This window comes from Oxyura jamaicensis, chromosome 15, assembly GCF_011077185.1.
Source record: "Oxyura jamaicensis isolate SHBP4307 breed ruddy duck chromosome 15, BPBGC_Ojam_1.0, whole genome shotgun sequence".
In the NCBI taxonomy this organism is placed as follows: Eukaryota; Metazoa; Chordata; class Aves; order Anseriformes; family Anatidae; genus Oxyura; species Oxyura jamaicensis.
Window position 1 is genome coordinate 13,186,391 of NC_048907.1, and position 22,597 is coordinate 13,208,987.

Sequence of the window (22,597 nt, forward strand, 5' to 3'; positions counted from 1 at the left end):
AGGTGAAAGAACCAAAATTACTGTGTAGCATTAGTATTTAGTAATAAATGCTCCGGTGTCAACTGTGAGTTTCAAAGCACTTAGTGAAGAGGATGGTATCATTATCTTCATTTCACTGATGGGATAAAAACATAGTCATGAAAAGTTACTTGCTGAAGGGCATGCAGCAGGGTAAGAGCAGAGCAATGACAAAACCCCTGCTTTTTCTGAAATGACGTCCGTTCTGACTGTACCTGTGCTGCCAGACACCCAATACATGGGCAACTGGCAAGAGCTGATAGTCACCACAGCTGCTTGGCTGCAGGAAAACGCAACGTGTCATGGAAGGTTAACTGGCACGTGCATCCCTCTCTTCCTGTACTACAAGTTCTCTGTCCCCAGCCATAGAAAACAAAGGGGAAGATGCTGGTGTGGTGATGGGAGGAGACTTGAGAAATAATCCTATGTTCTGCAAATATATGTACACATACGCACATGTGTACACACGTATAGATTCATATACACAAAATATATGTGTACACTGTCTCCCCATCTCTGTTACATGCAGAGACCTGGCAGAAAGAGTTTTCCCTCAGAGGCAGAAGCTGACACTCAGAGCTCTTGTTGTCACATCCGTAAGCATCATTTCTCACCCAGGTCTCGACCCTGCCCAGCTTATTGGAATAGTTGTGATAGGAGAAATAATGTGCTGCAGATGCTTCTGTCAAAAAGCTCTGTCCTTAAAGGGGAGGGAATGTTTGTCCTCAGCATATTCTGTCAGTGTAAACTTCAGTACAAAAATACTGGCTGCACAATACCTGGGCCACAGCAGACCACATGATGCAAATATGATTTCTCATACAAGTTAAGCTCTGCTTGTTTGAGCATAATGCTAGCACTCACAGGGAACCATAGTTCTTATACTCGTGTTTATAAAGCCTGGCAAAATAATAATTTGAATGAATACAAAGTTCTTTTAGGAAATTAAGATTTCTTATTTATTTGGGAAAAAAAAAAAAAAAAAAAACTAAATTATTTTCCTACTTACTGGCAAAGTCATTCCTGTTACATTATGTATTTTAAAACTCACATCCCATTCAATTACATTTCATACCATTGACAAAATGATGCTGTCCTGAAAACAAATGTTGCAAAAGCTGCTATATACAAGCCCATAAATAAACGGCAAGATTTCCAGGCTTCAAAGACTGAGGACAGGAAGAGATTGTTTAAAGAGTCATTTGCACGTTTCTTATTTGGTACATTTGCTGCATTCAGTACCAACAAATACATTGAATCAAACAAAAAGAATAGACTCAGATGGCAATAGAAAACATTTTTTCTTTGTGTTGATTTTTCACAAGATTATCAACAGCATCAGAACCCCTACCCCTAATATTATAAATACCGTGTTCTAACTCCTAACCTCATGTGACATGAACAAGATACACTGCTTCATCACAAGCAACATTCAAAAGTTAAAGCATGGGATGCGCGTTATCCTCAGCGGATCTCAGTAGATACAGCATAACAATGCTCCCTCAATACATAATACGTCTATGTCACATTCTAAAGTATAAAACCAAAAACCTTTTCATGCTCTTCTTATTTTTGGTAAACAATTTTAAAATATGGTATACCTGGATGAAAACCAGATTTAGTCCTTCATACTACTGGCATTTGGTACTGTCATTTGTATGCCGCATGCTGTTTTCAAATGGATTTTGGGCAGTGACGTGGGTGACCAATGTACATCCAGCACAGGAGGAAATGGATGCAATGAAAATCATGTAGAAAGTAGTACTCTTAAAAAATACATTTTTAAAAAAATCCTTGATATGTCCTGTTTCATTCATAAAACTTTTTATGCTACAATAAAATGATTGGAAGAGAAATCATCAAGGCGGGTCTAAATCTATATCCATGGTCGCAGTGTTAAAAACGAAAAACAAACAGAAAGAAAAAACACACAAAACAAATGCTCCAGTATCAAAACAATATGCTTAAATATGTTGTCTGCACACAAAATAGACACTTCATACTTTGCTGTCACAGTACTGTTACAATCTCCTCCATACATTCTGAAGGCTCCTTCTGCTGCATCCTTTGGGAAAAAAGAAAAACATTCTCAGGCCAACAAAAGCCATTATATTTGCAGAGCTGTAAGACAGTCCAATGTATAAAAAGATAGGAAAAAGCCATACACAAAAGCCAAAAAAAGACATAGAAGTTTAGATATTCAGCTATCACTGACCCTCTCTTTATAGTTAGCTGTCAACAACTTGTGTTTATTTACCAATAGGCAACACAAGATTAGAAGCCTGTATATTTTATGTATGTATATCTATATGCATATATGCAATGTGTCACATTCTGCTCTGTTCTAGCTGCATAAATTCAGTGTATGTCTGGGAAACCGAAATAATTTCTGTAGACTGCTTTCATTTGTAGCCACAGACAGATTGTGGGGTTTCAGTTTGATGACTGTACCAGTTCTTGGCCAGGATGGAGAGAAGTCAACGGGAGATGGAAAAGCTTGGTCCAAATTGAAATAGATTGGTTTTGTTTCGTTGTTGTAGTTTTCTTTGTGCAGGAAGGAAACATGGAGAAAATTTGCTTTGGATCAATAAAAAATTAAACACATTGATGTTTTCTAAACTTTCAACTCCATTTCTTTTGGATGAAGCTTTTAACTAAGTTCAGTCCTAACTGATGTGTGCTTCCTCTTCCCTAAAGATCAATTTATTTATTCTTTCTAAAATTTACTAACCAATAAACAATTTCCAGCCTGCGCATCAGGGTGCAAATGCCTTTTCTCTTCAAAATCAGTAGCAGGTATCTTGCTAGAATCACTGGGACCAGAAGTCCTCCTTTGGTAGCCCATTAGGAGAGCCTGTATAATTCCCTGGTAATTCCTACAACCCAGTACACCAAGTGAGCTGGGGAGACACCTACCGCAAACAAGAAAAGCTGGGGATAAGGAGACATGGCTGCACAGCCACTCTGCGAAAAGGGGCTCATCTTTGGCAATTACTCTCGGGGACTCTGGCGGCTGAGTAAATCCTAGACCATTTCACATATTTAGGGGCTCTGACCGCCTCCAGGGCTCACAGTCTGCTCTACGCCCAGCTGGAAGGGTTCATCTCTTGCACAGCCCAGATTGCACTCTCTTGTGCTCCAAACATCACTTTGGTGAACCTACAAAATACCGGTCAGAAGAAAAATTACGGTATGTTTTCCCCTTAAAGATACTTCATAGCAGTACTAAACCATAAGTTATGAAGTGCTGAGCGGAGTTTAAAACCACAAAAGACTCAGCAGAGACCTATTTAAAACATGCCTGTAGGTAACAATACATAGATTTCTTTCTAGTTTGGCTGTCTTCACAGTATACTGTTGTGTTACTTCGTTTTGTGGTTGGAATTCAGTGTCTCAATCTGACCGGTAAAAAGAGGAAGATAAGTCACAGTGCCAGGTTTGGATTTCCAAAGGCTGCAGTGCATTTGCAAACTGCACTTGATGGACAGTTGTTGATTGCATCCAAAGCTTCAGCCAGAGCAATACAAACACTTCGTATTGTGATATGTCAGCAGACACAAATTAGTAACAGAAATGCTGTGGACTGCTATAGGAAAACCTTCGTCATTTCTGCCTTTTGTAGGTATGATGTAAACAGCAATATCTAAAATACTAATAGGCCACGTACAGGAGCATTACGTTTTGTATACTCTTCATGTGTATAGAGATGTGTATATTAGCCTTACTAATTCCACGCCCATGTCTGGCAGCTGAATAGCTTGAATTTGCTTCTCCCTCAAGTCCTGGTTTCTTTGTATCATTTAAATTAATCACCACACTATGTATTTTGAATAAGCATCACTCCAATAAATGCATTCTGTAAGGTAATAAATGTAAACAGAGAGTGCAAAGCAAGACCCGAATTGCCCCATTACAACATCACAATGGGAAACGTTTTATTTTAGAACATAAAAATCCATCTTTCCCAAGGTATGTTGCCTTTCCTCAGTTCTGGGAGCAGGAATGGTTCAGACAGAATAAGCCCTTCTTGCATATCTAGTGTTTTCATCATTGCTGACAAAACCATCCAGTGTATATTTGTGCTAGTCACTTTTACAGATACTGCTAACAGGCAAGTGGTAGAATGTGGTAGTTTCACAGGCAAGCAGATGAGGGCTATTTAGTTGACAAAATATCGCAATTTCCAATTTATTAGGCAGTGATTAAAAAAGCAGTTTTCTACTGGTATTAACAGTGAGAAAAAAAACTGGTGGCCACTGTGTCAGAGGTCCTGAATGTATGGCTGGATTTTCACTGAAGAGCTGGTATTACTGTCAGACTGCTGATAAATCAATGCGGTTGGCTGAATTGGTGCTTTTATCCCAGGTGTTCAGCTTTGTGGGGGTTGTGCCTGGCCTGTTCCCAGTCATCTAGAAAAAATAATATTGAAAGTAGATTTATTTATTTTGCTAAACCACTCTTGTCTGATGAAATAAAAGCTTGAAAGCATCTATTTAGGTTACAACGTTGTCATGGAGTCTTGAGAGCATATGCCATAAAGGATTTTTAACAGTTACTGCCAAGATGTAAGGTGATTGGCAGCAATCACTTAATAGTACCTATCACTTCAGAAGTCTGGCTCTTTATAAAAACAAATGTATTTTGCCTCAAGACAAATTAGGGAGAGCTGGAAAAGCATATGCACACATTGATGTATTTAAGAGTTTATTTCTCAGACTTAAATGTAAAAGTGCTCTATCAAAAAGTCATAGTCATCAGACAAATACATTGCCAAAGTGCAGCTTGAATGCATAATATAAAGTCCATTACAAGAGATGGGAATAGTCTCACTGAACTGTACTCCAAGCTGGTAAAACTTGTTTACTTCCATTCCACAGTTTACCAGAAAGTAGAATTTTGCCCTTTGCTTTCAAAACACATACTGTAGCTGCAACGTAATAGTTGCCAGTTCCACCTGTCTGCACCATGCATTAAGTTAGGTGCCCATGTGCCTTCTGAGTCCTGCTCTTTCAATAGAGTTTAATGTGGAGCACTTTCGAGTACAATACAGAGGAAAAAAGAAAAGACATACTCACAATGTCTGAATTGAAGGGTTTCACATTGATGTTGCGAGTTGAGCTACTGGTAAGGGACCAGACCTTGGTTTTGTGCTTAAAAGCAGCTCTAACCTTTGGGGGAAAAATAAAGATATAAGAAGATACCAGAAAGAAGATTTATTTGAAAATGTTGTGTGCGTTTTCTCAGGTGCAGCCTCCAATTACGTCCCCATTAGCTGTCCTCAAGATTAATGTCAATAAAAACAACACGATGTACTAAAAGCATGAACATAAAACTACAGTCTGCCTCTTCATTTTTCTTTGTATTTAAGGTCTTATTTTAAATTTTAACTTCTATTTTCAAGTATGCATAGATTAAATACAAAACACTTCATAACCTCATTGGTTCTCATTTCTCTGACAATATTTTCCAAGATATGACTGTATTGCTACTCATCTTGTTAGAAAGAAAAATAATAATAAAAGCAATAAAAGCAAAAAGCAATAAAAGCAAGAAACAAACAAACAGAACAGAACAAAACAAAAAAATCCCTGCAGGGTATATAAGCATAAGGGAATTTTCTGCTCTTTATATGTATAGTAGCTAAATCAAGATGTAAGAAGTTCAAAATGCAGTGAAAAAAGATGAAAAGGAGATGTTAGGAGGTGCAGGCACCGAGACAAACTGAGGGAGGCTGAGGGGCTTCAGTCACAGGGCTTTTGCAGATTTTGCTTTAGAGTATCTATTTTACTTGCATGGTAAGAAGTAAAGCACCCTTGCAGTTTAGATGAAGCACTTTAGATACGCATAGCATGCAACAAAGCCAATAGGCCCTGCTCTCCAAAGCTGCTAATTCATATCACCTATACATCAACTATTTTTTGAGGATTCAAATTCTGAAAAGTTTCTGAATTTTATTTCTCATTTGGTTTCGGTTAAAATGGTAGTAATTCAAATATTTGTATTCGATATGACATTTGATGCTTGAGAGAAGGAAGAAGGCTTTCCGAGCGTGGGAGAAAATAGGATAAAGAAATATTTTCCTGCATACCTTGAACCTGCCTGCTTAACTTTAGTTAATTCCAATAAAGATCAAGAATTTCACAGTCAGTCTTGACTCTCTAAACTGACTGTAGGAAAGGTCATGTCAGTGCTTTAAGACTCAATATGTTGGCAAATATTAATGAAAAATAACATTAGTGAAACAACTCCACAGAAGAGTGCTTTTGATGCTGAGGAAGAAGAAAGAGGTGATGGAGAAGCTCTGTAGCATCCAGATGGATTTCCTGTGGAAGAATCAAAGACTTCACAAAGCGGTACCCCCGTCAGCACGCTGGAAATGTTTTTTTATAAGAAACTGTCATTATCAGTAATGCATACTGCCGAGGATTTTCTGCTGTCTGCTATGGGAGGAGGGGATGCTGGGAACTCCCAGCGCAGCAGAGTTGGTCTCTGCGACATCAGCCATGCCTTGGCTTTACCCCAGCTGCTCGGAGACAGCCTTCATGTGAAAGATGCCTCTTGGTCCATTGTGAAAACCTCCGTTTCCAGCCAAGAAAAATACCTGGAATATGTTCTACTCTGTTTGGTTTCCCATTAAGAATTGCATGAGCAGTCTCCAAAAGTATGTTTTCCTGAGATTAATGTTTATTTTCCTCTCTGGAACTGCAGATGTAATAAAGCCAGAGGCCCCCTAGCAGGGAATGCCAGAGTGAGTCCTGCTGCCACTGCCTAAACATCCTCCGTTAGCAGCACAGCCCATGCCCTGCTCATCCCTCCAGCCCTCAGGACTGTGCCTCTCCTTACGCTTGAGCTGCCTTCTCTCAGCTTTTTTGGAAACTCTTCTTTCGTACATTAAATAAAATAAATGCCAAACCTGGGTGAAAACTCTGTAAGCCATACAATCACTAACAACAGTCATGTGTTTATTGAAGGAAAAAAAAAAAAAAATGGCAGGCAAAGATAATGGGGACTTTTTTTTGTCTTACACTTGTGTTATGTGAATTTCTTCACACCAAATCTGCTGACTCCATTTTGTAATAACGTACCTCTGAATTCAGAAGACAGTGAAACAGGAACATGAAAAATCCCTGAAAACACATAAAAGGGAGAAGGGTGAAGACTGTGAAGAATAACATAGAACAACATATTTCTCACTGTATTGTATAAATCATGGATTGAGGAGGTGGATCTGTATAAATACACTGAAGAGTAGACTTAATTGTGCCCCATGTTAAACTGGAGAAACCTGCTGCATGAGGCTACTCTGCAGCTTACCAAGACTTTTTCATGTAAAACGGCACCTCTCAAACTTTGGGGTGCTTTGGGGTGGTTGAAAGTAAGCAGGAATTCTTGCCACAAGCTACAAGAGAACATTTTGTCTGAGCTTGAAAAATTAGAGGGAGAGGAAAATGCTTTGAGGGAACCACCAGATACTTACTTTTTATATTAGAAAGAGTAATGATATTTGCTAAATATCATTAGCAACATTTTCACAACAGAGTTTTAGTATCTTTAGACTTTTTGCCCAATGGAAAGGAAAAAGTTCCCAGCCCTTTCCCCCAGATCCCCCAGATTTTTTTATTTTTTTATTTTTTGGGGGGGAGGGTATTCAGCCAAAGTTTTTAATTTGCATAAAATTTTTAATTTGAAGTTTTTAATTTGCATAAAAATTTAACTTTTCTAAGAAGTTTATCGGGAGAACTGCATTACACTCATATTTGTTCCTGAGACATCATAGGATTTACAACAGTTAATTTTTTTCCCTTTTTGTAATCATTTTTTGGGAAGGAATTACAACACACCTATAGATTGATGCTTATACTGAAACCTCTCCTTGAAGCTAGGCAGATGCTTGCATTCTTCCCTGAACAGAGCTGTTTTTCTGGATTGGTATCTTAAGAATCACGTGCTGCTTCCTGCAGCATGCAGAGCAGCTTCCCTTTTCTCCTTGTGCTGCACTGTTCCCAGCAACTTCTGTTTGCTTTCATTTATTCTCAGTAACAAAGCCTCAAAATGACACAGATAATTCATTCCAGTATCTTTAACAGGAGAATCTTGCCTTTACCTTTAAGAATCTTGCCTGTGATACCCAGTGCTAAAAGAGTGAATCTATTTCTCAAGTTCGCTGTCTCATTTATTGAATTACTGCTACTGGAAACAGTAAGGAGTGGGGTGAAAGTTCTGTTCATACAGAGACTAAACAATTGCCAGCACTGTATGATCAGCACAGACATAAAAGACACAGGAAAGAACACAGAAAAAAAAATCCAGTAAATATAAGCATGTGAAAACATTACTAATTATCCAGTTACTGGATCTCAACAGCAGTTCAGTAGCCATAACCTTTCCCACCATTCCCACCAGGTACTTACTTGAAGTGAATTGAAAACAGCGAACATGTACTGAAATACCAATGTGTGGGTATTGACGGCCAGAATCCCAAAGATCCATGAGCTTCCCAAGATTGGTAAGAGGACAGCAACAGCTTTAGCTGTTAGTCTGAAAGAGAAAATGATGATGGGAAATGTGATGAGACAGTTAAACAAATTTCAGACCACACACTAGGGAATTTATCAATTATTTCCTGGCAGAAATGCAGTGTGTCTATGACTCTCTTTGCCATAAAATTCTTTTAATGGGCAAGTCTCTTAATTACACATTCCTCATCTATGAAAATGGAGATAATAGAATTTTTATGTCACATGGGATAAATACAGTTTGAGAAAGGCAGTAACTGAGGGAGCTGGGGAAGAGATGAAAAGATGGCCATATAGCTGCTATAGCCATAGCTTCAGTCTGCAGTGAACTATACTCCTTTTTTCAGTGAGGAATAATAAGTGCGAGAGTCAAACGCAGAGAGCAGAAACTTAGAGCAGAGGCAGGATCACATGGAAAAAAACAAACCACTATGTAGTATATCCAAAATACATTTGCTCAGCTTGACTCACTAGTCAAGACAGCTTGGTATTATTCCTCTTCTAGAAAGTGACTTGGGATTTTTAATCACCACAAATGGGAAGAAATGCTATCTGCCTCTGCCAAATGTAAATCCTTTAACATCAAGATATTTTTCTGCTACCTCCCTGCTTTGTTCAGAGCTGATTCAGAGAAACATATGCTAAATATTGAAATAACTTGTGTTTCTTGGAGGTGCCTCCTGATATATGTTCCGTCTGCTTAGCTTGGAGTATTTGGCAGAATTTAAGTAAAAAGTGATAAGACAGCTGAAAAGGTAACAGCATTGAGAAAAGAAGAGGGATTTTTGTTTTAGCCTTAATGAGCTATGTATAGGATGTTTGTTATAATGGAAGATTAAAAGAAAATGTAGTATACCAGAGAATTAAATGATCACAGAAAGCTTTCTACAACAGCTGAATTCTGAGGATTGAATTCTCTATAATTCGGTTCTTGTGTTCATTTTCTGCGTTGACATAAATATTGCAAATATCTCCCTCTGCAACAGAATGCTACTCATCCGCTTCCAAGACAGGCTCAGCTGATGAAATGTAACTCACTGAGATTACTGCTTAGCTCACACAATTGTGTTCTCCTTATGAAGCCGTCAGAGCATCATCTCTGATTGATGCTAATGAATTGCACTAAAGAATTGTACTTCCGTGTCTGCGTACACCCTGTAATATTGGCTGCAAGAGTATTGTAGTAATAGCCCTACAGAGTGTTCCTAGTGTAATCACAGAAAATAGTAAGAAGACAACAGGATTACTCTATGGAGGTCCTTGGCAGAGGATGTTAGGTATGTCTGAAACAGAGCTGATAGTTCTGTCATTGATTGTTCAATGTGACGATTCAGCTTCAGCTGCTAGCGCAAAGTCCCTGATCATTTGTGTGCAGAAAGGTGGGAGCATGTATTCAGAGAAGAACCACTCTGCTTGACTTTTATAGTAGGGATATGGTGGTCCATCCAGTCTAACCTGAGACGACAGTTCCGGTTTTAGCCTGATCCATCTATTTCTCGATTAAGAACAATAAACACCCCCACAGACAGTGTTCACATCTGTTGGAGCCAGTAAAAGCAGGTACAAGGTAAGGCAAGGCCAGGTGACTCATAAGGAGTTACTAAGTCATCACTCACTTCTCCCAGTAAATGCCATGCACCCAGTTCACGGCACTGAGCAACCCAAAAGCAATCGTGATGTCTGTCCACTCTTTAATCACTCAAAACTCCTCACGAATCCCACAGGGCAAAACACGGTTGCTGCCCAAACCCTATTAACTAGGCAGCCCACTACTATTTTGCCTGTCAAGGATGATTAGCTGTTGAACCTTTGCACAGCCAAGCATCACATTCGCAGTGACAGCTAAGGACAAACTCTTCCTCTGTGGCAGATGAGCACCGTGTTGGTGGCACAAGACAGAAAGCACAAGGAAGGAAACTGCCCCTGCTTAGAAATGTCCTGAACCACAGATGTGATCTCTATTTACCACAGTGCTTACAAGCACGGACTTAACTCCTGTTGTAGACCACAGGGTTTGAGCACATTCTTACGCTTCGTGTTTAAGATATTTAGTGTATGGTACAACTATAGATAATGAAGACCAGAAAACAGTAAAGGAAACACAATCTGGGAGAATCTAAAAGCCAGTTCACACTCAAAAAAGCTTTATTTCTCAGAAATTAGCAGATTTTTATTTAGCTGGAAGCCTATACAGGAGAAAAAGTTGTTTTAGGGAGATTAATGTTGTACTTCTGCCTTTTAGCCCCTTGTACAGGTTAAAGTACAGGTTCAGGAGAGAAGTGCCTAGAGCTGCATGACAAGAGACCACTTATAATTACAACAAACACAAGACAAATGAGAGTGTTGTACAACACGATTCAGTGAAGAAATCTTTTAATTAAATACTTAGATCCAAGGCATCTTGTTCATTTCAGTGACCTGAGCACACACTTCATTATATACTTGATTAAAAGTGTATGTTGAAATACTGAATGGGATTCAGGTTTATAGGGAAATCTGGGACAGGGAAGAATCAGGAATCTTTTTTGCCTCTATTGATAAGCATCTTAATTTCCTTGGCCATGAATATTTCTGCACAATTTAATTTAATTCTGCAAAGAGTTCATTCATCCAGAAAATGAAAGAATACAATAAAGCCTGAGCTCTCTTATTTAATTACAATATGCATTTAAGAAGATACAATTTTAAATCAGCCAAGTGATAGACGCTTATTTTCATGAATCAATGATGTTTTGTTTTTCTCTGTAGAGATTAAAGTTCATCACCTTAACTGTAATATAAGAGATGTGCTACGCTGGAGAACTGCCAGCAGACCGCCTCTTGCAAAAGCGCCGAGCAGATAGACAACTATAACCTACAGAGCCCTCTTACCTCCAGGAAAATGCATCTTCAGAGCAGACAGAGGGGATGGTACATGAACATCCAGAGGCTGGATCGGGTAGATTCAGACTCCATGATGGTCTAGAAGGCCCCTCTAACCCGATTCAGCAGGTGATTGGTATGCCCAACACAGCTACACTTGTAAACACTTTTCATTACAAAGCACCATTTAAAAAAAAATAAATCTCTTTAATTCCCACACTCAATTTTTATAAAACTTGCAGTTTGAAATATAATCTTCCCTACCTGGTTTGTTGCCAGAAATAAGTTTTCATTATTTCTTTTTGAGTCTTAGCATAAAAAGCTTAATCAGTAACTTGTAGTTTGTGGAAGAATTGAGTTACATGTTCAGCTGCAATGATCTTAAAATTGCTCTTATAGTTTGGATTTTCAGTAACTTTTTACATCACAAATGTCTTTTTTTTTTTTTTTTCTTTTTTAACAGGTAAAGATAAAGACTGCTCACTTGTTCACTTTTAAGCACGAGGTTCACCACTTGTTTGGCAAAAATACATAGCTAGAAATGAAAACAAAATACAGATTTTTCATGCACATGTATGCATGTTTCCTAACCACCCATTTACACAACCAGTCATTCGAGGGTGAAATTCTTTTAAGACAATCTAACGGTCAGTTCTGCCTTAGATCTCATTGTCTTTTTAAAATTAGCTTAATTATTTGCTTGCTTTGAAATTCATCCTATGTATGAAATTATTACATCAAGGTGTTTGTTACCTTTACTCACCAAGCAAAGGAGTCAGCTCTATTGTTCCTGGTCCTCTTTTATTTTTTTCCATTTACCCCACCCCTCCCCATCCTTATTTCATTTTGTCTTTGAACTTCAAAAAAGAAAAATACTAAATGTAAAATGCTGTGTCAGAACACCATTAAGGCTACAAGGTTAAAAATCACTGAAAAAAATCTAAGAAATACAAAAGTTAATGTTCCGCTAGGCACATTAATTCCACCACACTGCACAATTTTTTTTTTTATTCCCATTTTTCTTTGCTACATGAATATTTTAGTAGATTAGTTCTAGTACACTAAGATATAGAGTGCAATCAAATGCATGTTGTGTTTGGAGAAGGAATACTGCATGACTTACTGTGCGAATGTTAAAAAAAAATAAAAGTCACTCCCATCATTTGAGCTTTATGCTGTCTACAAAACTGGTGGCATGAAGAGCCCACACTTTGGGGCAGAGGCAGATCTTTGCAGATACTGAGGTCTAGCCCAAACAATGCTTCATAAACCTTGTTAAAACCTTTCTTTGTCCTTGTGCCCTAAATGCGTTGGAAAGTGGAATGGCCATTCATAAAAGAACCCTTGAAATTTGTCCCACATGCCCCTTCTCCTTTGGCCTTTGAAATCAGAATCATAATAGCAGCCTATTTTTCGCACGTCCTTTTAAAAGCTCAGATAATGATGCTCTTCTGCAGTCTAATAGCATTAAGTTTTGTAAGCTTTTTGTCTCTGCATCTGTGTACAATGCCTGATCAGCCCTGGGATTAATTAATTAAGAACAAAGCAAAAGCAGCACAAGCTTTATTTTCTCCTTTCTATTGTTTCCTTTTGCCTGTATATTTTTTAACCTATGTACCTGTTATTACTTTATAATATAGAAAACTTCTGTAAAATACAAAAACTATCTTGAGTCTGATTAAATTTTTATATCTGGTGTGTATGGAGTAGCCCCTGGGATATTCCTGGCTGCACACAGCCTATCTATCAAGTCAGGCTACTCTTAGCGATATTTCTCACTCTGCCCAGTACTAACAATCTCTGCAGCTGCACTGCTGAGCCTTCTGAAGTGCTGCTCACCAAGAACCACTTCGGTGTGACTTGATTGCATTCTAATTTGCACAGCAAAAAGAAAGCAGCAATGAGCTGGTATTGCCCAGTGCCTGTCCTGCCATCACATGCGCAGAGGCTGCTCTGCAGGCTGTAAGCTGTAAGCTCTCACATCGTCCCACTCACCTGAGCACTTGTGCATGAATGCGACTGTGTGGGAGGGCACGATGGAGTCCTATGAGAATCCTCAGAATTTTTTTTCTGGTACACTTCTTACAAAAGCAGTGTTCACTTTCTCCATTAATTGCTAATACTGTGTAGGCACAGCCAGCAAAAAGCTCATTCTTCAGGACCTTTTTCAAACTGTCATTTAGCATGCACTCACCCTTTAAATTGCCCAGTGGAAAAAAAAAAGAAAATACAATTTTCTTCCTTTTTCTTGTTCTTACAGTTTAATTCTAATTCTTGAGAAGTAAACCTTGCTCACCAGAGACCTTCCACTCCAAATTTCTTCATTTGGTTTGTGTTTGATTGCTTTAGTTTTAGCATTTCTTTCAGTGTAGGATTTTGGTATTTTCTATCTTTCTCAGTAAGAGATGGACAGTCAGCCTGTGGTTTATACCAGCTGAAGTCCTGAACTCTGCATTAATTAATTATTGGGCAGAAGGAAATGTTCTGAGTTGGATAATTGTTGTAGCTATATTGCAGCCATGGTGTGTAAGAAGTGTAGGTTTCAGCACCTCTGAGAGATATTTTCTTCACTAACACCACATAAAATTGTTGCACTGTTAGTAAAGTTACTATGAACATTTTTCTATGAGCAGAGGTGGACCTTATAGTTTTATTGGTTTGAAACAGCTCTACTCAACTGAGATGACTCCCTTCCCCTTATTTAATCTCTGCCCTTTTCTGTTATTGCCCTGAGCACACTGTCGATATCTTACACCAATGCAGAATGACTACACTGACAGCTACAAGAAAGAAATTTCACTGCTTGCAGAAAGAAAACTTTATTACTCCTGTGAAGGGGACCCCTAATTCACAAATCAATTTTATTGGGCATATATGAAGAACTAATCCTTTTAAGACTTCTGACATCCACTTTTCAGTGATGATGCCTGCTGAACTAAGAATTAAATTCAGACCCATAAGCCAAGATTATATAATAGTTGGAGGAAACACTGTCTATAAAAGCAAAAATCCTTCACAACAATTCATCAAAATTGTTACCCTGACAAATAGGCCTTTCAACTGAAATTCTCTCGTTTCTTAAACTCTTCACTAGCCACTGTCAGCAATATCCTTTATACTTTATATAAAAAATAAGTCCAAAAGCCTATAACTAGCATTTCAGACAAACACCCTGAAAAGTTAAATTTAGCCTGAGTTTCCCATTTGGTACCTGTAACGCTCACTAAGCTCTGACCTGACAGCCGGAGAGCTGCTGGGAGACCACGTACAGCAACTCTGGCTGTGAACAGAAATGTTTCTGACTCAGTTCAGCAGCATTTCCAGCACACACCTTGCCCACCCCTGCCCAGCACTCAGGCCCATTCCCGTTAGTGTGGGCACGCTGTGCAGGAGCCTTGTGTACCATTACTCCCTGGGTGTCACCTGTCTCTCCAAGGAACAAAACCAATCCTAAGCAAGTTAGGTGATGACTTGCCACCAACCGCAGACAGACAAATGGAAGAGTACTGATAACAACTCAATTTTTTGAGTGAACTAGGCAGTGAACATCGAAGAAAACAACCAGGCCTGACCAAAAGCCTACTGATGCCATTTGGAGCCTACAGGGTCAAGCTTCCTGTTAGTCCTAAATAAAAAACAACAAAGTTGGTGACAACGGCACTGGGGGTGATCTGGGAATTGCAGCAGGGAGGCCAAAGCACAGGCCTGAGAGTCGAAATCCCACGGGTCCCCTCCTAATTTACCAACCAATTTACTCTGCATAATGTGTATAAGTGATGTCAAGAGCAGGTGGGTTTTGTTGTTGCTGTTTTTTTTATTTTTGTTTGTTTGTTTTCTTGTGTTTTTTGTTCGCTTGTTCTAAACAAAATTAATCTCTGAGCTCTGCTAGACATCTCAATCTGATGGGTAGAGCTGTGCTCTCAGACAGGGCAGACACGGATTTTAGTTCTGTGCTCCTGCAATAAACGTGCACCTAAACGTGCACAATAAACGTGGCCCTGTTCACTGGCTAGGACAGTCAATAGAGCATTTGTCCAGAAAATAGGAGGTCTGGGCTCAGATCGCTCTCCTGCCCTTCCCATTTTTTCCAGAAGAACATTTTGACTACCTGCTTGATGCTCATTCTCTCCTATTGAACCTGTTCTGCTTGTACTGAATGATTAAATATTCACTGGGTCAGAGAGATTAGTTGTGAGGCACTCACCCGAGAGAGAAGAGTCCTACGTAATCCTTGCTTTATTAATATTTCCTATTTTATATTAAATATTCAGTGAAGCAGGGACTGAAATTCAAGTCTCCCTTCAAAGCCTCATCACACCTGACAAAAATAGAGGCATGACCAGAAATGGAGCTACTGCAGGAATTTCTATGCCGAGAGGCAATCCCAGGGGCTGGCAGCATTGGCTTTTGACTTCAACCCCTAACTAAGAATTTAGAAATCCATGCCTTCCTAAAGCCTCTCACAGATCAAATCCCACATCATCTCCATCACATCATGATCTTAAAACTGGAAAAGATAAATAATACTTCCCAAAGAAAGTCACAAGCATGTAACTAAAACATGTCCTTCCCCTTGTCTTTAACTCAAGCCATTGAAGGAATATGGAAAATTAAAACGTAATGTCCTTGCAAGCCAGATCTTTGTGGGTGAGGATTTCCCCAGGAGAACTGTACTTGCAGAGGGATTTTTCGGATCTGTCAAAAATCCCCTTCTTCAATATTTTTGACACTAACTCCCTCGTTGTGCTGCTGAGACAGCATTCTCTGCTTCTTGATCCCAGGAGCAAGGCTAAAGCTAATTTTCCAATGCACTTTGCCATTGAGTCATCAAAGAAAATAATAAGTGCTTATTCTCAAAGCAGAAGTGTTCCACATCCAGCCAAGGAGTATTTAGAATTTATTTTGGGACAGGAGGTAAAGATACTACCTGCACTGTGAGTCATTGCACCATAGGATACCCAGTAGTACATGTATTCATTCCCAAGAGACACCCAAAAGCTCCTCTGTTCTTGGTGAAGACACTTTCATTTTTTAAAAGGTGACTGGGAATTGTGGCTAGTGAGTTGTTGCTTTAATCACCCAAACTCCGCATTCGTGTCTGTCTGTGGTGCCCTTCATGTTCCGTTTCTATTGAAGCATCACTTGAACCTTAGGAAGAGCCCCACTGTAACTGAGGATATATTTTCTCTTTTCCCCATAATAACCTCTAAAATAATGAGCAGAATAAATATTTTCAGTTAGATGATTGTTTAAGACCTGCTAAGTACCCATCACATGCTCGCAATTATACAATCCTTTTGCATACAAGCATTTACAATAAATTGGCCATCAATAGTCCTTTTTTCTTTTGTAACTAAATCAAGTAAGGGGCTGTTTATTCCAGTCATATGTTAGTTTTTTAGAGAAAAAAAAAAAAAAAAAAAAAAAAAGTCTGCTGAAAAAGCTTTTTGTGAGACTCCAGTACTCACTGACAGGAGAAAAAAGTTCCCAGCAGATGGTATTGATGGCCATGGCCAGAAGACAAAATAATCAAATTCTTAGAAACCCATGTGGAAAATGACAGCAATTTAAAAGAAAAAGGAAAAGAGCAGATCCTGACCCTTACAATTGTCTAGATTTATTAATTTCTTGAACACAAACTATTCATTTCCGTAGCTCTTGCAGTGTTTGGTTCTTTCTTGAAAGCGGATTCTGGAATTACTTTGAAGAATGCAAGAGAGAACAAAAAGAAAACATTACACGCTTTCACTTTAGGGGTTCTTTAATGATCACAAAAGCAGATTGATTGGGGCATCTGGAGGGACTAATTTGTTGTTTTAAAAAGAAAGCAAATCATAATGTTATAATGGGCCATGTCATCATTAGGGGAGGGTTTGTTTCCAGAAGTAAAATAGCACTCATGTTTTCAGCTTGCACCTTACAGAGCAAGCACTCAGGAAAAGAGCAGCATTTTGTCTCGCAACCAGAAAACAAAAACTATGCAGGAGGATTTGTTTATAACACATACAGTTAGCAACGAGCTAGTCCCGGGCTGAAAAAGGCTATGGAATTATTTGGTGATAGAACAGATGAACAACAGATATCAAATAATTAATTGACAAAATATGACCATAAAGTTCGTTATATGAGCATCGTATTAATAGGATAATCCGACCTTGGCTGCTCTGGAGGTTCTGCATATGGGAAAACAGATGTTCCTTCAGATACTCCCCTTTCTCTAATGTGGACCTAGTGCCTAGCTCTGGATTGGACTCAGCCCAGGAGAAGGAATTTGTTACGACAGCTTATTCCCAGAAAACTCATTACCTGTCTCTTCCAAGGACAAGGCAATGGAAATGTCTCAAAGGGCTAGATCCTGCCTGTGGGTGCCAGATGGACTGGGCTACATGTCATCTACTTTTTTTCTCCAACATTTGCACCTAATAATTTCTTCCACTGCAGTCTCCATTGTCTTAGCCATTTTCAAAGCTCCCAGTGCAGGACTTCTTCCATCTCATGACAGCTTTCTGTATAGCCTGTCCCTGGGTATTCCCAGAATGAGGAACTACATTAGCCCAATGCTAACTATTTTTAATTGGCTAAATCTCCACAAGTCATCTTGAAACAATGTACTGAAATTAGTCTTACTGCACGATTTACAACCATCTGAATCTTTTTTATAGTCCTTATATCATGCAGCACAAATCTTTGTTTTCCCGGCAGTAAACCAAGATGACAGACCCAGTGCTAATAACGAGGGACTGTCAAATTACAGAAGTTATGAAAAGAACCTCATAGGGTTCGACTTTCCTTATATAACAGAGATTTGATGGAACTATTCATATGACTGGAATACTGATGTGAAAGGGCACGGTTTCTTCAGAGGGGACAACACGGGGAAAAAAAAAAGGGTGTATCAAAAATGTAGATCTGCTCAGAGAGCCAGAAAACATAGGCAGACAGACCTTTCAAAAATACCTGTGTAAAAATACACGGAAAAGAAATGGGAATAGTATGGCAGCGTAACATCTATTTTGGCTTGCCAAACCCTGGGGATAATGCAGATTGGGTCTTTTTTTCCTAAACAGTTCAGGAGTTGCCTAAAACATAGGATTAAGTGTTAGCTTGATTTAATTAATGGTATTGTTAATGAAATGCAAAGTTTATAAAACCATTTTGTTTTGTTTTATTTTGGTGAAACTGCAGACAGTGATGTAATCCCACTGCAGTTGTTTTTCTTTTTGCTCTGCAGTGTCAAACCAGCAACACAATACATTAAAAATATAGATTGCCCCCTATTTTGTACTCGGTACTGGTGATGCCTGAGCTGGAACATCGCCCTTTGGTTTGGATATCATTCTTCAAGAAAAGTGTGGTCTTTCTGGAAAGACTCTGGAAGCAAGCAACAAAAATGATCTGTAGGCTAGAAAGCTTTGCCTGCCAAAAGTGTCCTAAAAAGGGTCTCAGGTTTTGAAATTTGCTTCAGCAGGGAGAGAAACTATTGCCAGCACCCACTGGAGAAGGACAGACTCCCATTTGTCCTTTCTTTAACTGTCGTTGTAGAAATGTCAGGCTTCTTAAGAGAAGCTAATAGGGGAAAACTTCTGAACCATCTACACCCTAAAGAGACTCAACTTGCTATCACTGGAGGCTTTTTACCAATATAAGCAATTGTGTTTTACACTACTTCAAGTGGTCAGAAGCAATTACACAGCCAGCTACTGCTTTTCAGCTGACAAGTGGCAACAAACCTCACAGCTTGGTAGTTTTGTGTACCTGTGAATGCCCAAAGGAAGCAGCCTCCAGGACACAAGTTTATTGGAAATCTGTAGATTTGGTAAAAATTTCTGGCTTTTAGCTTGAAGTCAGTGGGGCTTCATTTAGGATGACAGAGTAACAATCACATCATCCCATACGCAGGATTTCTGTAGAATGACAACATTCATCCCCCTGAGGGTCTGACCTCTGAAAATGATCTCTTGACCTAAATGGCATCAGTGACCCTTAATTATGCAATGATATCAACAGAAAGATCATTCTTCCATTTCCATGGTAACAGTACCAGCAAGCAGCAAAGCTGTCAAGGTCAGGCATATAAACTGAGAAAGAAAAGTAATTTTCTGTGTAATGGTTTGTGTGAGCTTTAACTGCAGTACTGGCAAATAAATAGCCATATACTTGCTTGATCGCCTGTCTCAAATGTACATAAGGGGGGAAAAAAGAATTGCCAGCATACAACCACGATTGTGCTGCCTTGCTGCCTGGTTTCTGCAAACTGCTTGTTAGTGACTGTTGCTTTGGATGCTAACACAAAATGCAGAAAAGCATTCAGCTGTGCAATGCTGTAATGTGAGAAACTCAATTTCTTATTAAATTGGTTTTAAAGAAACTAGGCAACATATGGCTTTTATCATGTTTATCAAAGTTAATGTCATAGCTGATGCTGTATTACTTACAAAAAAAGCCCAGGAAGAGGTCAGAAAAATTATTACAAAATGTTTTCTAGTTTGTTGAAATCAAAATGTTTTACTAACGTGCTGGATTTCCACCTCCTCCAAAGACCTACCTGCAAATGGAAAAGCTAGAAAACTCTGCATACTTCCACACTAGCATTCAGGCTGTCTTGTACTACCCTTTTGAGGTATTTTGCAGAAGGTCTGCAGGCTGATGGGTGTCTGGCCCATGGTCCCTGTGGAGGCAGACAGCTGTGGGGACCTACCCCAATGCCAGCGCTTGTGTCTGAGGCTCTCTTGGCTTTTGGAAACTGACTCAAAATTTAGCAAGAAGCTGAAGTATTGAGTACAGTTGTGATCCCATATACATTATGAAATTGAAAAGTAGATTCTGTGCTTTTTTTTTTCCTTTGTTTTTTTTTTTTAAGTCTCTGAGCTTTTTAGTCTGTTGAGGATTTGCCAATTCTCTTGCTCTTTGCAGGGGGCTCAGACAACAGCTAACGACAAGCTCCTTTGTGGTGCTCCATATATATTTATGTCAGCCTATTGCTGCTTATTTTTTTGAACAAGTATTCTGACCATTACTATCTCTAGTCATATGAGAACAGCCAAGGCCTCATTGTTCTATTACCATATTCTGATGTACCTTAGTTTTTTAATATCTTTATTAAAATTATGCAACTAACTTGGGAGTTCTGCTGGAGAAGGTACGTTACACTCACTGGGGATAATAAGCACTATAAAATTGCCTCTTCATGGGGTGATTACCTTTGACAATCTGGGAAATCACTATTCCTGATGTACTCATGCTTTCAATTATCATCTGATTTAATTACCTTTTTGATTATTTCTAATATTGTTCAAATTGAAAAGTGTGTATTTTTTAATTCAGTTTCTTTCACTTAAATTTATGTTTCTGCCTCACATCTTTTCAAGAGAAAAGAATTGGGTATAATTCCAATATTTACTTCCAAAACACCTGTAACATATCTACGGTTAATGGTATTTTATTACTTACCTAAGGACAGTATCTTAAAATTTGAAAGGACTTCTGATTCTAAAATAGGACCTTTTCTTTATTGGATTTACCCATCTTTTTCATTTATTTTATTTACTTTGTGAGAGCATTGTCGGGAAAATATGTAAATCACACGTAGCTAAGACCTGTGTCAGACCAGGAAGTGATTTACATGGTTGCCTAGAGCTCTGCACAAGGTGCATGTTTAAATAAGCTTTTACTTTATGCGATGGTATAACTATAATATTTGTCTTATTCTTATTCTGCATAAAGCTGACACAGAATTCTAGGATTATAAATTGGACCAAGGATGTAAACGCAGAAGTTCAAGAAAACTCTTGCAGTTATTGCTATTCATGGTGAATTGTGCCATTTCATGATGAACGACCAGCATTTAATTGTTACTCTGGTACCAGGTATAATGCAATGACTCATGCAACACCATCCTCCTGCTACTGGTATTTTCATGGCTTAAAATCAGATGTTAAAGGACTGAGATCTAAAAGCAATTAGGGCATTTTTTAAACAACAACAACAACAACAAAAAAGTGCACTTCAAAGCTCTTTTCCACTGCTGATTTTCAAAAGGTAACATTTTCTGTTATTGCAAATCTAACAGGCATCAGGGTCCAAATCCATAGCAGTACAAAGAGGAGTTGAACCCCACTGACGTCCTCAGACTCATCATGTCTCTTCAGAGATGTGACTTACAAAGCTGACAGAGCATGGGAAAAAAGACAGAAAGAGGAAGAGAACAAATAAAAGAGAGAGAGAAAAAATAAATAAATAAGCAATTTGTGACTGAGGTCACACAGCAAGTCACCGGGAGGCCTGTGTCCTTAGCATACAAGGAAGTGCCCTCCAAACTGTTCTGCTTGTAAATAGCAATGCTCTGGAGGAAGAAAAAACAACAACAACAACAAAAAACAGAGGAAAGAAAAAGAAAAAAATGCATTAAAAATGAACAGCTGTTCAAGTAGGTTCCTGGAGCATGTTTATAGATATCGGCAAAGCAGTTACAATAGTTTACTAATGACTGATATGTCAGAAAGATTCTTTTAACAACAATAATGGCAGTTTCCATCAAGAAAATTGAGTTTCTAAACCTGGGAGGGAATTTGCACTGGTGCATTAGGTCCTTTGAAAGCAGCAAGCGATTTACAAATGGGATGATTGGCTAGCCACTGATCCTTTCCATTGGATGAAAAAAATCTGTAAAAGCTTCAGAAGATTTGCCAGCAAGGCAGCACGAGCATCTTCAGTTAATGAAAAATAACGCACACACTCAATGCTACCAGCTGAAGATGTACAAAATTTAAGGTAAAGCTATGAATAAGTCAAATGATAAGGTAAAGAAATGTGTTATTCTTCAGACATTTGGGGGGAACAAAACAAAACAAAACCAGCTGTGTTGTTCCCATATGCCACAATATCATGTCACTAGCAGCATCTTTGACCCAACTCCTGTGTATGCTGGCACTGTGTAGACTGCAAAGACTCAGGAACAACGCAACCTTAGGCATGGGGCCAGCCCAGAGTTATGTCCTCATTAAATGCCGTATAAATCCCAATTTGACTTAAGGAGGCTCCATCTTGATGTAGTGTAGCCTCAAGTTCCTGCAGAGAACAGCTTTCACCTGCAGCAACTGCTCTTAACATCTACCAGGGATTGATAGGGTGGGATCAGGGGATTTATTCAATCATGGATCAATAAGCACAACACAGGTTTCTAGATACTCAAGATGAGAAAT

At 38.8% G+C, this 22,597-nt stretch overlaps 1 protein-coding gene across 3 annotated transcripts in view; it reads right to left on the reverse strand.

Annotated features, from left to right (window-relative positions):
• Window positions 1–3,844: 3,844 nt before the first annotated feature.
• ADGRD1 (adhesion G protein-coupled receptor D1) overlaps window positions 3,845–22,597 on the reverse strand; it is a 160,093-nt gene continuing 141,340 nt past the window's right edge. For all 3 annotated transcript variants that reach the window (XM_035340879.1, XM_035340881.1, XM_035340880.1), the window contains 4 exons: window positions 8,430–8,556; window positions 7,104–7,145; window positions 5,094–5,186; window positions 3,845–4,427 (listed from right to left, as the gene is read on the reverse strand). In XM_035340879.1, the coding sequence (XP_035196770.1) occupies window positions 4,332–4,427; window positions 5,094–5,186; window positions 7,104–7,145; window positions 8,430–8,556 (358 nt within the window). In that variant the 3' untranslated portion in view covers window positions 3,845–4,331. The remainder of the gene's footprint in view (window positions 4,428–5,093; window positions 5,187–7,103; window positions 7,146–8,429; window positions 8,557–22,597) is intronic.